The sequence below is a fragment of the Malania oleifera genome, chromosome 9 (assembly GCF_029873635.1).
Source record: "Malania oleifera isolate guangnan ecotype guangnan chromosome 9, ASM2987363v1, whole genome shotgun sequence".
Classification (NCBI taxonomy): domain Eukaryota; kingdom Viridiplantae; phylum Streptophyta; class Magnoliopsida; order Santalales; family Ximeniaceae; genus Malania; species Malania oleifera.
The window spans coordinates 78,495,845-78,512,642 of NC_080425.1; the positions used below are offsets into that span (position 1 = coordinate 78,495,845).

Consider the following 16,798-nt stretch of genomic DNA (forward strand, 5'->3'; position numbering starts at 1 on the left):
CTAATATGTACGAGTAGCCGTTAGCCGTAAATAAGGTACATCTTATGAAAAGATTATTTACTATGAGCATGTCTGTAGGTGAAAGTTTTAGCAGACATTTGAATAATTTCAACGAGTTGTCGGATCAACTCGCCTAAGTAGGGATTACATTTAATAGTGAGATTCTTGCCCTACTGATTCTTAGTCAGCTGCCAAAAAGTTAGAATGGTGTTGTTACTGCAATCAGTAGCTTCGCAAGGAAATCAAAGCTTGTATACGATGAGGTCATCAGCATGATTTTGATGGAGGAAATCAGAATGCAATCAAACCATGACTCAACTTCGAGTTTAGCCTTGAACATGGAAAGTCGAGGCAAAGGAAACATGCACGGACGATCAAACAACCGTGGTAGATCTAGGCCCAGGCGGTCTAAATCTAGAAATCCCAGAGGTTCTCAGGGCACAAAAGTTATTGAGTGGTGGAACTGTGGAAAAATTGGTTATTACAAGAACCAGTGCAAAAGTCTGAAAAAAAGAATATGAGACATGGGTAAAGATAGAAGCAAATGTTGCTTCAGAAAATGATGATATGTTGATCTGTTTTTTGGAGAGCAAAAAAGAGTCTTGGGTGTTAGACTCTGGAGCTTCATTCCATGTCACTTGTGGCAGAGATTGCGTAGAGGAGTATACATCAGGTAATTTCGGTAAAGTATATCTTGCCAATGATCAACCTTGCGACATTGCCGGTAAGGGGACGGTGAAGATCAAAATGAATGGGTTAGTATAGAAACTGAGAGATGTTAGATATATTCCAAATTTGAGGAAGAATTTGATCTCAGTTAGTCAACTAGCAGATGAAGGATATAACACAACTTTCATTGGTGATGAATGGAAGATTTCGAAGGGTGCACTGACGATTACACGAGATAAGAAAAGTGGTACTCCTTATGTAACTCGTAATGCATGCATGTCTATTATAGTTGCTATAGGAAATGATGATAGCAACATATGACATCAACGACTCGGACGCCTAAGTGAGAAGGGACTCAGAGTGATGCACTCAAAGGGTAAGTTGAGTGATTTACAGTCGGTAGAGATTGACACATGTGAGAATTGCATATTTGGAAAACAGAAGAGAGTTAGTTTCCAGACAAACATAAGTACCCTAAAGAAGGAGAGACTTGAGCTCGTCCATTCATATGTATGAGGACCAACAACCATTTTGTCCATAGGTGGGAAGCATTACTTCATCACATTTATTGATGATCATTCACGGAAGGTATGAGTTTACTTCCTAAAATATAAATAAGATATTTTTGATGCTTTTAAAATTTGGAAAGTAATGGTAGAAAACGAAACTAGTTTGAAAATCAAGAAGCTGAGAACAGATAATGGTGGTGAGTATGTTGACATCGAGTTCAAGAAATTCTGCTATGAGCATGGTATCAGAATGGAAAGAACTGTGCCAAGTATGCCTCAACACAACGGCGTAGTCGAGCGGATGAACAGAACGTTGATAGAAAAAGCCAGAAACTTTGGGCAAAAGCAGTCAACACAGTGGTTTATTTGATTAACAGGAGTCCATCAATTCCATTCGACTATAGTCTATCAAAAGAAGTATGAAATAATAAAGAGGTAAGACTTTCACATTTGAAAGTTTTTGATTGTGTTGCATATGTATATATCAATGATCATGTCAGGAATAAGTTAGATCCGAAATCCCGGGAATGCACTTTTATCGGTTATGGTGGAGATGAATATGAGTATTGCATTTGAGATGATGAAAACAAAAAGGTGATCAGAAGTAGAGATGTGATTTTTGATAAAAAGGTGATGTACAAAGATAGACACACAACAGAGTCTGAAACAACCTTTGTAGATGTGGATGATGTTTTAGAAGGTGCAAGAACACGTCAGCGGAACACCGAAAATCCTTAGTAGAATACCGAAAATCCTCAGGCAGAGGAACCTGTGGAGCAGATTATTGCACAACCACCTCCTACTTCAGCACCAGAGCTTAGGAGATCTTTTCGGCAGCATGTACCAAACATGAGGTATGTGAATCATTTACTTCTTACAGATGGAGGAGAACCTGAATGCTATGTTGAAACATGTTAGGCAGGAGATTCGAGCAAGTGGGAGCTTGCAATGAAAGATGAGATGAAATCTCTTAACTCCAAAAAAACATGGGAACTAGCTAAGTTGCCCAATGGTAAGAAGACTCTTCACAATAAATGAGTGTACAGGATCAAAGAAGAGCATGATGGATCCAAGAGGTATAAAGTTCAGTTAGTAGTCAAAGGTTTTGAACAGAAGGAAGGAATTGACTACACTGATATTTTTACACCAGTTGTTAAGTTGACAACCATCAGATCTGTTTTGAGTAATGTTGCCTCAGAGGGTTTACATCTTGAGTAGTTGGACGTGAAGACGACATTTCTTCATGGTGATCTTGATGAGGAAATTTATGTCCAACAGCCAGAAGGTTTCTCAGTAAAAGGTAAAGAGAATCTTGTATGTAAATTGAAGAAGAGTTTGTATGGTCTCAAACAAGCTCCTAGGTAGTGGTACAAAAAATTTGACAGCTGTATGTAGAGGAACAATTTTCAGAAGTGTAATGCCGACCACTGTTGCTACTTCAAGAGGTATCATACTAGCTATATTATCCTACTGTTATATGTTGATGATATGTTAGTTGCAGGATCAGATATAGAAGAGATCAGAAAATTGAAGCAGCAATTATAAAAGGAATTTGATATGAAAGACTTGGGTCCTGTAAAGTAGATTATTGGGATGCAGATCTCTAGAGATAAGCAATAAGGTACGTTGCGGTTATCTCAGTTAGAGTACATCAGTAGTGTTTTACAGAGGTTTAACATGAGCAGCGCCAAAGCTTTAAATACACTATTGGCAGGTCATTTCCGTATTTCTAAGGATCAATCTCCCTAAGCAGATAAAGAAAAAGACTTTATGGCTAAGGTACCATATGCCTCAACCGTTGGAAGTCTAATGTATGCTATGGTTGGTGCCAGACCAGATATTGGCCAAGTTGTGGGAGCTGTCAGTAAATATATGTCAAATCCAAGGAAGACATACTAGAAAGCAGTGAAGTGGATTTTGAGATATCTACGTGGTACTATTGATAAGTGCCTATGTTTCGGCAAAAACAATTTGAAAATTCAAGGATTTGTAGATGCTGATTTTGCAGGTGAAATTGATCATCGCAGAAGTACCACCGGATATATATTTACTGTTGGCACAACAGCTGTTAGTTTGATGTCATAGATATAGAAGATTATTGTTCTATCCACTACAAAAGCTGAGTATGTAGTAGTGACAGAAGTCAGTAAAGAGATGATTTGACTTCAGGGTTTGTTAATGGAACTTGAATTAAAGCAGGAGAGGAATGTTTTGTACAGTGATAGTCAGAGTGCGATACATTTGACAAAGAACTCCACATTTCATTCCAGAACTAAGCATATTGGATTGCGTTATCATTTCGTCTGATTTCTGATAGAGGATGACGTATTGACACTTGAAAAAAATCTAATATAGCAGAAATCTGATAGATATGTTAACTAAGGTGGTGACTATAGAGAAGTTGAAGTTGTATTCAACTTCAGTTGGTCTTCATGCCCGAAGATATATTTTGAGCACATCATTTATTCATGATACTGGTTGAGGAGGCGTCTCCGTCTCCAAGTGGGAGATTGTTGTGCTAGAGTTGGAGATGCGTGAGCTAAGCTGGAGATGCGTTTTGCAAGCTGTGCCATTTATCTTGATGTATGTAACCTATCATTTTTGATTTAATGTAATTTATGTAATTGATTCCATGCTACCTATAAATAGAGGAGATGTGGAGGGATGAAAACACAGAGAAGAAAAGAGAGGAAGAAGAGAGTGTGAGGAAGAGAGAAACTGAGAGAATTGTATTTCTTTCTGGTAGTTTTTAAGTGAATTGTGGTGTGTTTCGTGGACGTAAGTCAATCTTGACCGAACCACGTAAATTTCTGGTGTCCCAATTTTTCTGGTTGCTCACAGGGTCCTAACAGAAGTCCACTGTAAGGGGCCAGATCTATCACCGAAAGCTTTTTTTTTTTTTTGTGTAAAAAAATTGTTGATTGAGCTCGACACTCATCGATTGGTGAGAACAGTATTTAGGGAAAATGGAGATTTAGAGAAGGGAGAATGGAGAATGAGGGTTTCTGCGCTATTGCGCCTGCAGTTCACTGGTTAGTGCTGAGTAGTGTTTGGGACTTTTGGGGAAATGGGGATTGGGGAATAAGGATTTTGTGCCTGCAATTGGTTTAGGGTTTTCTGGCCTCTGGGAGTGCTAGGTCTACAGACTATAGGTGATGGGTCATGCATGTACTTAACGGGTAGGGTTATAAACAGGTCACTCATTTATAAACGTGTCATCTTGTGTTAAACTCAAACCCGATTTAAATAGATGGGTCACAAGTCATCCCTCAGGTTTTGACCCGTTTTGCCATCCCTAATGTCAAGGTATCTCATCTCCACATTTGTTTTGAGCATATGAATCTATAATCTAACGTGGTGGGCATATTCTCATTCTTGGGAATGTAATGATTCTCATTAAACATGACGTCCTACTCCCACCTCCCCCTATGAGTAATTCTCATGAGGATCCTACTTTTCAAACCAAATTGCTTTCACTGTTTTGAATTTTGGATAATAATGCTCTTATAATACAATATAATCACACTATATTAAAATAATAATTCCAATAATCTGAAAGTAAAAAAAATTAAATTAACATAAATATTAATTAATTTAATTAGAAAAATATATTAAAATTATACTATAATTTTACAATACTCAAGATGCCACAACAAAATGGTGTGGCAACAAGGATGAACCGAATCCTAATTGAAAGGGCTCGGTGTCTCAGGTTGAACACAGGGTTTGTTAAGAATTTCTGTGCGAAGGTGGTGAGTATGATGTATTTCTTAGTTAATAGATCACCAAGGGCATCACAAGTTGAGCAGGTTGCTGAAGAGGTGTAGATAGGTAATGAGGTAGACTACTCCGTTTTGAGAGTATTTGGGTGTCTAGTCTATGTGCATGTTCCTACTAAGAAGAGATCAAAGTTTGAGGCGAAGTCTAGACGATGTATCTTTCTGGGATATCAGAAAGGGGCAAAAGGATTCAAGCTGTGGGATTTGGTGGCAAATAGGATAGTGATTAGTAGAGACGTGATTTTCAATGAGAAAGTCATGTTGCAGCAAACTAAAAAAAAAGAAGAGAAACAGGTACTAGAAAACTGTAACAACAGTGAGTGTGTGGTGCATATGGGGTTATAGACTCAAGGTGGAGATGATAGTGGTCAGGTTGCAGGGAATTCTAGTTCAGGAGACCAGCAACATCGTAGTATAGCCGTATATAGACCTAGACGCACTATCCATCCACCGCCCAGGTACGGTTTTGATGATCTGATGTCTTATGCACTTATCATTAGTAACGTGGATCCTACTACCTTTCTAAAGGCAGTGCACAATTAGGAGAAAAGTAGTTGGATGAACGCTATGGTGGAAGAGATGAAATCACTGCATAAGAATTAGACATGGGATTTGGTGGAGCTTTTAGGGGGCGATAAGATGCAAGTGGGTGTACAGGAAGAAAGAAGTAGTTTTAGAAAAAGAAAGAGTGAAGTTCAAGGCTCGATTGGTAGAAAAGGGTTACTCACAAAGGAAATGAGTTAATTTTAATGAAATCTTCACCTCTATGGTCAGACACACTTTTATCAGGGCAATGTTGGGATTGGTGCCACATTACGACATGCATCTGGAACAGATGGATATAAAGACATCATTCATCTATGGTGATTTGGAGGGGCTAATTTACATGTTACAGCCAAAGGGTTTTGCCAACCTAAACAAGAGCACTTAGTTTGTAAACTAAAGAAGTCACTTTACAGGCTGAAATAGTCTCCAAGGCAGTGGTACAAATGGTTTGACTCTTATATGATTCGTATTGGTTATATGAGGTGTGAGTACTATTGTTGCGTTTATATATGTGAGGAGTCTTGAGGACTGTTCACTCATATTGCTGATTGCTGTGAGGAATATGACTGAGGTAAATCAATTAAAGACTCTGTTGAGTAAAGAGTTTGACATGAAAGACTTGGGTGCGACCAGGAAGATTCTGGGGATGGAGATTTGTAGGGACAAAGTTACAGGGACATTGTGGTTATCTCAAGAAAGTTATATGGAGAAGGTATTAGAGAGGTTTAGTATGACTAATGCTAAACCGATGAGTACACCGTTAGTGAATCATTTTAAGTTGTCTACGACTTAGTGCCTAAAGACAGACGATGAGGTTTGTGACATGTCAAAGATATCCTATGTCAGTGCAATGAGGTGTCTGATGTATGCCATATTATGTACAAGGTCGGACCTAGCACAAGCTGTTTGTGACGACCCAAAAATTATGCTATATATATATATATACATATTATCCATATATTAAACTCTGATACCATGCTATAATATCCCGAACCCTAAGTGGGTACCAGGCTAACCTTTTCATCATATATTTCTATCATGCAGCGGAATCATACACCTAATATTCCAGATGCAATACCAGAGTATTAATGTTATCATAACTACATAATTTACTCTCCAAAGATGATACTATAATACTACCCTAGCTGTATCTAAATATCACTATATACATAATTGATCTCACCAACACTTACTTTAAATAATGCTATCTATGCCCTGTCCTGAAGTGCTAAGCTCAATCCTCTCGTGGTCCTGAAATGTTGAAATATTTATTGGGGTGAGACACCTTTCAGTAAGATGGAATAAATTATTGCCAGTGTGTGGCAGATGAGCTTTACATATGTAAATATAGCTATTAATTAAACTGTAGCTGAAGAAACATCTGTATAACAATCGTAACTCACACCTATACATTTCAAGGTACATATTTTCTACTCAAACATATTTTAACGTAGTAGATAATTCTATTTTCATAAAATTATATATATACATAAGATACTTCCTTTTCTTTCCCTTGATGGTTCTAGTATAACATCATGAATTAACCCTACATAATTGGGTTGTGCGGCTCGAGGGCTGGACTTAACCATGGCTGACCTACTTGGTTAAGTCAAACATAACATAATTACGCACGATTGCCCACCCAACCTGCTCTGCCCATCTTACGCTTCTCAACATTTCGGGGCTAATCTGCTCCGACACCGACACTTTCTGAATAGTGTGGCTGCACTGTCGGCTATACACCCAACCTAGTCCACCCATCATACTATTCTTAACACTTCTCAATACTTCTCGGGTTGGCACACAGTGGGTATTGTATGCTTCTCAATACTTCTTGAGTCAGCACACAGTGGGTATCCTACGCTTCTCAACACTTCGGGGCTAATTTGCTCCGACACCGACACTCCTTGAATAGTGTGGCTGTACTGTCGGCTATACACCCAACCTGGTCCGCCCAACCTACGCTTCTCAATACTTCTTGGGGTGGCACATAGTGGGTATCCTATGCTTCTTAAAACTTCGGGGCCTAATTCGCTTCGATGCCGACACTTCTTGAATAGTGTGGCTGCACTGCTGGCACACATGGGGATTACATCATCTGATCTTGCTAGTTAGCTACGGTACCGTGCTCTGAATCATATCTAGTCCATCAGGGTTTTAATATTATATGGTACAATTCATATAATATAGCTGTAACATAAATCTCATTTTTCATAATTCTGCATAAAACTGTCATATCATTTTTCTGATTAAAATCATCATTTCATAATTGATCACGACATTAAGCCGACTAAACTATTATAGTATACTGATCTCGGCATTAAGCCGGCTGAATTGTCATAATATACTAAACATGACATTAAGCCAGCTAAATTGTCATATCGTACTGAGCACAACATTAAGCCGGTTGAACTATTGTATCATAATTCCATAATATTTATAACATTTTTTGAAAACCATTATTATATCGTACTTGTTCTAAATAAACATAGATATTCTAACAAGCTCATTTATGTGATAAAAATAATTATACTTATGCCACATAGTTTGAGTGATAATCCATAATGTAATAACTGCCTGGGAAAAATATATTTTACATGAGAAATGAACATTTAATCATTTTCTAGGACGTACTCAACTCAAAATACCTGGTCTCCCAAAAATACAATAATTCATAATCTTAAATCCCATATGCCTAAATATTTTGAAAAATCATATATATCATTTCTGTAATCAAATACTGTAATTTAATTAGTGAATTTTCTAAAAATACCTAACATAACCTATTCCCCTTACCTTAACCTTGGAGTAGTGCCTAGGATCCCTAAATGATGATTCCACTCCAGTTAACTTGTTAAGGATTGTCACGAGGATCCCGTAGTGGTGTTCATTTTTTGATTTGGCTTACGGGTGGAGAAAAATCTTAAGAGTGAGAATGAGGGTTTGACGAGAGAGAAAATGGAGAGAGAAGGAGAGAGAATGGAGAGATTCCGTTGGGGGGGGGGGGTGGTTCTGCTTGAAATTTGAATTTTAATTGAACCTGGATGCTTCTATAACCATCCAGGTTCCATTAGTGTATATATATAATTATATCATTATAATATAATATAATATTAATGTATTATATTATATTATTTAATTAATAATTTATTAATTAAATTAAATAAAAATTTTTAAGATCACTACACTGTTAGTGTGATAAGCAAGTTCTTTTCGAATTCGAGTCGACAGCACTGGGATGCAGTTAAGTAGATTTTTAGGTACTTGAGGGGTACAATCGAATATGGTTTTATGTTCAGTAGATAATAGGGTGATCCATCAATGGTAGGTTACGTGAATGCTAACTATGTAGGGGACTTGGATGATAGGAGGTCTACCACATGGTACATATTTACCCTTGTAGGAGGACCTATTTGTTGGAGGTCTATGGTGCAGTCATTCGTTACTTTATCTACTACTGAATCGAAATACCTGGCAGTGGTTGAGGCTGCCAAGGAAGCGTTGTGACTTACAAGTTTGATCAAGGAGCTGGGTATCCAGTAAGGTGGAGTTCAGCTGCAATGTGTTTGTCAGGGTGCCATCTATTTGGCGAAGAACCGGGTGTATCATGCGAGAACAAAGGACATAGATGTGTAGTTTCACATGATCAGGGAACTGGTTGCTTTAGGTGAACTACTACTTGAGAAAGTTTATACGTTTGAGAATGTAACTGATATGTTGATAAAGTTTGTTATAACGGACAAGTTCAAGCATTACTTGGACTTGATTAACGTCTTCAGGTGCTAGATGTGAGACGTCCCAATCTATTGTCCCATGTGGAGCTGTGCGTTATGCTTTCGTATTTCTCCTAAATGGTGAATATTCGCCAAGGTAGAGATTGTTGGAGTATGTGGCTTATATTAAGTGGAATACATGCTCAGGGGAAAACATGCTGAAGTAAGAACAAGGAAACTTAGTTGCAGGAAGAAATTGTCGATGGTTCCAATCTGCATCCTTCATCCTTAGCATTAAATCAAATTGTCGACGATATTGTTCGGCACTGCTAGGATTTGAATTGGGAAGATCAATAGATTGAAGATTTCAAGATTTTCTTCCGGGGGATTACTACATGAGTATTTTAGATAATTTCTAAACCTTGTATGCATAGGGTTAGCATATAAACATTATTTTGTAACCCTTGTTTGATATGATAATGAAAATCAACCGTTTGCTCCTGTGGACGTAGACAACTTGTCAAACCACGTAAATTCTTGTGTAATTAATTATTTTCTTTCCTTTATTCTCTTTGTGATTGATTGTTTATGTATTGTTCATCGTTGGTTGCTGTATTGCACATTCTGATTTAATTTGTGTTTCCGCTTCACATTGGTGTACTCTTTACACAATAAATTGGTATCATGATAAAACGAGTTAGTTTTTTCATCATGTATATTTTCATATAAAAATTCAAGAGCGTGTCAGATTTTCTTAATCATATTACAAGTAAATATTTTATCAAATTCATTGTGGTATACTGCACAATATAATATGAGCATAGCTCTTGCATTGGTGGTATGCAAATGTTTTTCATTTCTATCCCATGTATTTTTAGGTTTATGTTTTCCCATACCAATTTCCATCATTGCTGGAAGAGTATATCTATTTTGCTTAATATCTCATATTTTAAAATCAAAAGATTAAAGGTATATACTCATCATAGTTTTCCAATAAGTAAAATTATTTTCATTAAAAAATGGTAACCCAATGGTGGAAGACCCCTCAAAGTCAAGAGAAAAAAGTGTTGGTTGTCATGGATCCTTTAAGATGATTAAGTCCAAAAAAAATTAGAGTCCTAACTTTGACATCAATTGTCGCCCCAAGTGGCAACCCAAGAAAGGAGGGGAGTGAATTGGATTTAATAAAACTTAAAAGTGCCTGATAACCAAATTTAAAACTAATTAATTAAACCAAACAAGTACACATTGGGGGTGTAAGTGAGTCAAACTTACTTGCGAGCTACTTGGACTCGACTCATTCTCTAACTTGACTCTACTCGATTCCACTTGAGTTTGAGTTGAGTTCAAGCTACTTGAGTATTTGAACAAGTCGAGTTTGAACTCAATAATAGTACTCGATCGAGTCGAGTTTTGAGCCTAATCGAATTTTTTAATTTCATTATTTTATATTATATATCATACAATATATGTTTTTATTTATTTATATACAAGTCTTGTTAAATCAAGTCGAGCTTGAGTTGTATGAACTTCTAGTCGAGTCGAGTACGAGTTTAAAAATTAAGAAATTGATTGAGTTTGAATCGAGTTTTAAGCTCAACATTTTCGAGTTGAGTTAAGTTTGAGTATTTTACAGTGTTGACTCAACTTGATTTAAATACACCCCTAAATACACAAGTAAAGAGAACTTTAAATAAAGGAGGGCATACAGATAGAAAAATACAAATTCTTTTTGTAGTGGTTCAGTAATCGGTCTATACCCATTCTTTTAAGGCAATCCACCTTGAAGCTTCACTATTCTCCTTATTTTAGCAAAGACCAAGGAAACTAATACACCCTTTATTTTTTGAAGACAAGAGATAACCAATTTACAGCCCCTTGCTTTTCAAATATTAGACAATCAATTCGTAAGAATATTTATAACAAAAAAATTTATCATAAGGAAGGATATATAATTTGAAGTTCAAAATTAACTCTCAAAGAATATTTAAAAGACGGCACAAGAGTTTTGTTTGTTATCTCTAAATAGTGAGCAAATTGAAGCATAAAAGAGGTCAAAAGAGAATTGAAAATTGGGACACTTAGAAAATTAGTATAAATATGTTTTCTTATGTTCCTTAGACCTTACACACACACACACACAAATTAGAACAAAACTAGTAATTCCAACTCATTGGCGTCTAATATAGGTCAATTGCTTACAAAGATCGATCGATTTGGTACTAAATGTGAAAGAAAATTAGATCATTTAAGCCAAATCTCGGTGGACCAATCAATTGCTTCCCAGTTGACCGCCCCCAGCTACTGCATATATTGATCGACTAAGCTTTGGGGATTGCTCAACTGCTCCCCTAGGCCGCCTTATTTTGCATATTTTTTCGTACTTTAAGTGTTTTAATACCATGACCTTTATGTTTTTAGAGATATACAAAATAAAACACATTACAATTTGAGAGGAATGAGTACAAATAAAGTAAATAAAGTATTCAAATATTCTCTCAATTTTTTAACTTCAATGATTTAATCTTGTCGCAAACAAGTTAAACAAAGAATCATTAGTGCTAAAGAATTTATTATTATCGAAATCAAGTTAATGAAATCTTGTTGCTAAAAATTCTCTATGCCGACGTTCTAAATATAAACTTTATTACTCAGCAGATTTTATTGAATGTAAAAATCAGCTCTAGGTAGCTGATTTCCCATTTTCAAAGTTCTTGTACAAGGCAATTGCCTAGCCCTCTTTGGTAGTATAAGTTGCTTTTTCTTTGTAATGAAAAAAAAATCTTATGATTTCACTCCACCCAAATCCAAGCTTGAATGATTATCTTGTCCTCTATAACAACTAAACATAAGATATGATAATTATTATATTTAGTCGAGTCTACCTTAACGTATAAATCGTAATCCTTGAAAAACGTGTTTTCATAATCCATCATAATTTAAAGTTAGAGGGAAATAACATTGAACTCAATGAAGATTTTTATCTTAACAAAAATAGACAATAACAACGAACAAATTATAAGAAATTATTTGTTCCCTGTATTTTTATTTGTAGAAAAAAATGACTATTTTGTCCTTAGTATGATTTGAAATCTCCAAATTAAAAACGTTATATTAACATTTGAATCTGTTAAAGTACAAAAAATACTCACTCGAATCTAAATTTCTAACTCGCGTGAAGTCAAATGTTGATGTGTCATCTTACAATTAGTGGGTCTTAAATCTTGCGTGGTGGAGCGACCGTAGCTTACAAAGCCTTCACTTATTATTATTTTTTTCTAATCTTTCTAATTAAGAAGGTAAACAAAATAATTTTGTCACACAATTGATTAATCAGAACTCGGAACAACATAAAAGGCAAGCTTTGGAAAAGGGTCTCCTTCCACCACAAAGCTAAAGCTAGTTATGTGATTTTGCCTTGTATTTAGTCTCCTCCGGCGCCATCATAGGATTCAATTCCTGTGTCCAACCTACACGCCACGCATCTCTTCACACGTCTCTCTCCTTCAATTTTTCCCTCATCTCTTCCAGCATTAACTCCTTAGCCCCCCAATTATTACATAAACTATTGAAAAATGATTCCCTGCAGCTTCTTCATTTCCTTCTTTTCCAAAGATTATTAAAATTTTAATCAAAGAAATGCACTAATCACGTCTTAGAATTAAATTATACGACAGATGCACTTGAAAATTAAAATTAAAAATTAAAAGACACGCACTTCTAAGTTCTAACACGGTTTGTTTGTTTATAGGGCAATTATAATTTTGATTTTTCAAAGAAAGAAGGATGAATCCTTTCCAATGATTCTCCTTGCCTTTATGTCCACTCCATCCTTCTCTCCAGTCTTTCATGCCAACTGGAATGTTACACCAGATAACAAACACATCCCTTCAATCTATTTTCTATGTTCTATTAATACGTACAATTCATTCCCTTGTTTGGTCTTCTTTAGATTTCCATTCCGTTCCGTTCCATTCATTCTGTGTCTTCTCCTCCTCTGTTTCTGAGAATCTGAATCCTTCTCTGATCTAATCTCGCTGCTCTGTCTACGGGTGTGTTTATCCTTGCAGCTCAATTTTCCTGAACTCTGACAAAGTAGATGAGAACTGGGTCCTTGTGAGATTCCATTGAAGCTGGTGATTTTGGTTTTTGGATATGTGAGAAGTTCTTTCTTTTTCTTCTGGGTTTCCTCTTATGCCAAGGGAAGTATCTGCAAGAAATTTTGAAAGTTTGTTGCTTAATTTGCGAGTCATCTTGAGCCCACAACGCAGAATCAAGAATACTGAATTATGATGCAAATGAAGTCAAAGTCCGTTGCAGTATTGTCGCCGGCGAAGGGAAGCTCCGCCGTAGGAGGCGGCGGCGTGAATGCCGTCAACTGGGAAGTTAGACCCTCTGGGATGGTAGTCCAGAAGCGGCTTTCAGATTCGAAGCCCGGCTCTTCTTCTTCAGTTTCTACAATTAAGGTCAAAGTGAAATATGGGTCAAGTAGTTATCTTGAAATCAACATCACTCCTCAAGCTAGCTTTGGTAATTGAAATCCCAAGAACTGTTCCTTCTCTCTCTCTCTCTCTCTCTCTCTCTCTCTCTCTCTCTCTCTAATATCAATTTGGTCTGTTTTTCAATAAATTTGTGTGGTGAATTGCATTTGCAGGGGAGTTGAAGAAAATGCTGGCAGGGCCAACTGGGGTGCATCCTCTGGATCAGAAGCTCATATTCAAAAACAAGGAGAGAGATTCAAAAGCGTACCTTGATGTTGCAGGAGTGAAGGAGAAATCAAAGATTGTCCTGGTTGAGGACATCATAGCCCGGGAAAGAAGATTGCTTGAACTTCACAAAACATTGAAAACAGAGAAGGCGTCCAAAGCCGTAAAAGACATCAGCCTGGAAGTGGACAAGCTCGCAGGGCAGGTGAGAAAAATTTGCATCAAAATCACAGAGCATACCCAAATGAGTCACCAAGTTTTTGATGAAAATTTCTTTTTCTCTATGCAATTGGTTAGGTCAAATCTATGGAATTGGTAGTTTCCAGAGGAGGGAAAGTCCTGGAAATGGATTTGCTGAATCTGATCGAGCTTTTGATGACACAAGTGATTAAATTGGACGAAGTTGTTGCCGATGGAGATGTTAAACAGCAGAGGAGATTTCAGGTATAATCTATTCCATTAAGTTTAGCTTTATCATTACAGATTGCAAGAATCAATTTGAATGACATTAATGAAAATTTGGTGTTTTTTTTTTCTGTCCTGATCGATTAGGTGAGAAGAGTGCAGAAGTATGTTGAAACTCTAGATGTGTTGAAGATTCAGAACTCCATGCGCAGCAAAAACAGAGGCGAAAATGAAATCCAAAGGAATTCGACACTGCAAAAACCAGTTGTGACAACGAAATGGGAAAAGTTCGATTCAAATGCAGCAAATGTGCCATTCAGTTCCATCCCTACCAGCAAGAATTCCAACCTCAGTTGGGAGTTCTTCGAGTAAGACTGGTTGCCTGGTTTGGGGTTTCATTATAGTTTCTGCATTTTTTGTTTTTCCTGTAGGTAGAATTTTTAGAACCCTCCCATTTTGATCTTGAATCCCATCAGGACTATAAATGGGAGGCGTGAAGCTGCTCCATTATGCTGGGATTATAGTCTTTATTGCAATTGTATTTAACAGATGGTAGAGAAAGATAGGGGATGGATTATAGTCTCTTCTAAGAGAAACCATGGTTTTTTTTTCTTATAATTTTTTGTTTTTCGCATAATTATAAAAAGTCGCCTTATTTTTAGTTCTTCTAATATTTCTATGTGAAAGATGGGAAAATATTATATAATCATTGAAAAGATTAATTAACATTATAATTTAAAATGAAAAATAAAAAATACTTCCTTACTACTAAATTAAGAGCAAAAACACTAATATCTCTTTAAATTTGACAAAAAGATAATAACCTTACTCAAGATTTCAAAAACTGTAGACACCATTTGTTAAAAAGACACAAACCCTTCAATTGTATTTATAAAAAGATGAATTTTTTTTTAGGGGAATGTTTTTTTTTAGCAAATTCAAGGGGATGTTTATAATATTTTTGAAATCTCAAAGGAAAATGGTGACATTGCTGAAATTTTAGAAAAGTTCTCTATCTTTTTGCTAGAATTCACGAAAGTTGAGTGTCTTTTGTCCTTAATGGTCCATTTGGTATCAGGAAAAATATTAAAGAAAATAAAAATATAAAGAATTTCACTTTCTCATGTTTGGTTATTAAGAAAAATTAAAAAAAAATATCAAATCATGAACAAAATTTTAATTTTACACCTCCTTAATTTTTTTATTTTTTAGTGAAAAATAAATTTTTTCCTTATTTTTTATAAATAAAATCCTTAATCCGAACCAACCCTAAATTAAATAAACAAATCCTAAATTATTTTGAGAACATGAGAAGAAAAGATGGTATGAGGGGTGTTGAGTACAAATCAATCAAGCCATCTGGCTCATGGCTGGAAGTGGAAGGCCCATTTTCAATTCCATGATGCAATTAAAGAAGCTTTGTTTGTTGCAAGGCTAGCTGGGCCTGGCTGGCTAGCTGGCTGGCTGGCTGGGAAGATGATAAAAACAAAAAGGCCTGTGAAAATGAAGAGAGAGAAGCCATTCAGACAAAGATCGGCGGAAATGGGATGTTTGACTTTTCGAGGAAAGGATACGAGAATAGCTTCATCATTAGGGAACCTGTGACGCCTTCATTCCGGCATATAATAATTCTCTTTTAATTTAATTATTAATTAATATATATGATTTACTCTGGCAAAATGTTCTTTATCAAATTTATTGTTTTAATGTTTTTGAAAAATTTAATTTATATAAAATAATTAATAAATTTGACTTTGAAACAAGGGTTTTTTTTTTGCACAAATGATGATAATAATATTATGAAATATAATTTTTCTCTAATATAAAAATATTACAATTCAAACTTTTGTACAAATTAAGGGATCCTTATTTTCATTTTAATAATAGTAATGTAAAATTTTAATTTTATGTAAGTTCAATGTAGAACAAGATAGAATATATTTATTAGTATTAAAGATTTCAAGAAACATTTTTGAATAATTAAATAATAATATTAATAACAACAACAACAACATTAAAAGACATCTTCTATTCTTGGCATGTATACACCGAAACAATTTCTCTTGAATACGTATTTGTTGCTATTGATCGATAGGCATAATCTTCTAACTAGTGATCCCAAGGTAGACCTGACAAAATCGATAGGCATAATCTTCACCCGATAATCCACCTTATCCGTCACGGATAAACCGACCCGATCCGCTTTACCAGGTCTATCCCAAAGTAAGCAGTACCTCACTATTCTAAACTTTTATTTTTATTTTTTTGTGAAAGGACGATAGAGTTATTTTATGACATTATTAATTAGTTGAAGGTTTTATTGTTTAAAAATTATATTTGATATTATGTTTTTGTAATTAAATGTTATTTTGAAAAACTAACAAAAGTTATGTTATTTTTAGAAAATTGAAATTCTGTACTAATGCTAAGATCCTCGAGTGTGAAAACCTTTATTCGCCTCATTTATTCTG

At 35.6% G+C, this 16,798-nt stretch overlaps 1 protein-coding gene across 1 annotated transcript; it reads left to right on the forward strand.

Moving 5' to 3' along the window:
• Positions 1 to 12,952: 12,952 nt before the first annotated feature.
• On the forward strand, positions 12,953 to 14,998 carry LOC131164166 (BAG family molecular chaperone regulator 1-like). The gene is made up of 4 exons (XM_058121159.1): positions 12,953 to 13,746; positions 13,871 to 14,127; positions 14,220 to 14,366; positions 14,475 to 14,998. Exons 1-4 carry the CDS (start codon positions 13,506 to 13,508, stop codon positions 14,697 to 14,699), a joined length of 870 nt encoding a protein of 289 aa, XP_057977142.1. The 5' UTR covers positions 12,953 to 13,505; the 3' UTR covers positions 14,700 to 14,998.
• Positions 14,999 to 16,798: the final 1,800 nt, after the last annotated feature.

Excerpts from the sequence above, each read along its gene's own strand:
- LOC131164166 (XM_058121159.1), top strand. The coding sequence starts at position 13,506 with ATGATGCAAATGAAGTCAAAGTCCGTTGCAGTATTGTCGCCGGCGAAG. Across the intron at positions 13,747-13,870 it reads CACTCCTCAAGCTAGCTTTG|GGGAGTTGAAGAAAATGCTG; the intron begins GTAATTGAAATC and ends TTGCATTTGCAG. Across the intron at positions 14,128-14,219 it reads TGGACAAGCTCGCAGGGCAG|GTCAAATCTATGGAATTGGT; the intron begins GTGAGAAAAATT and ends GCAATTGGTTAG.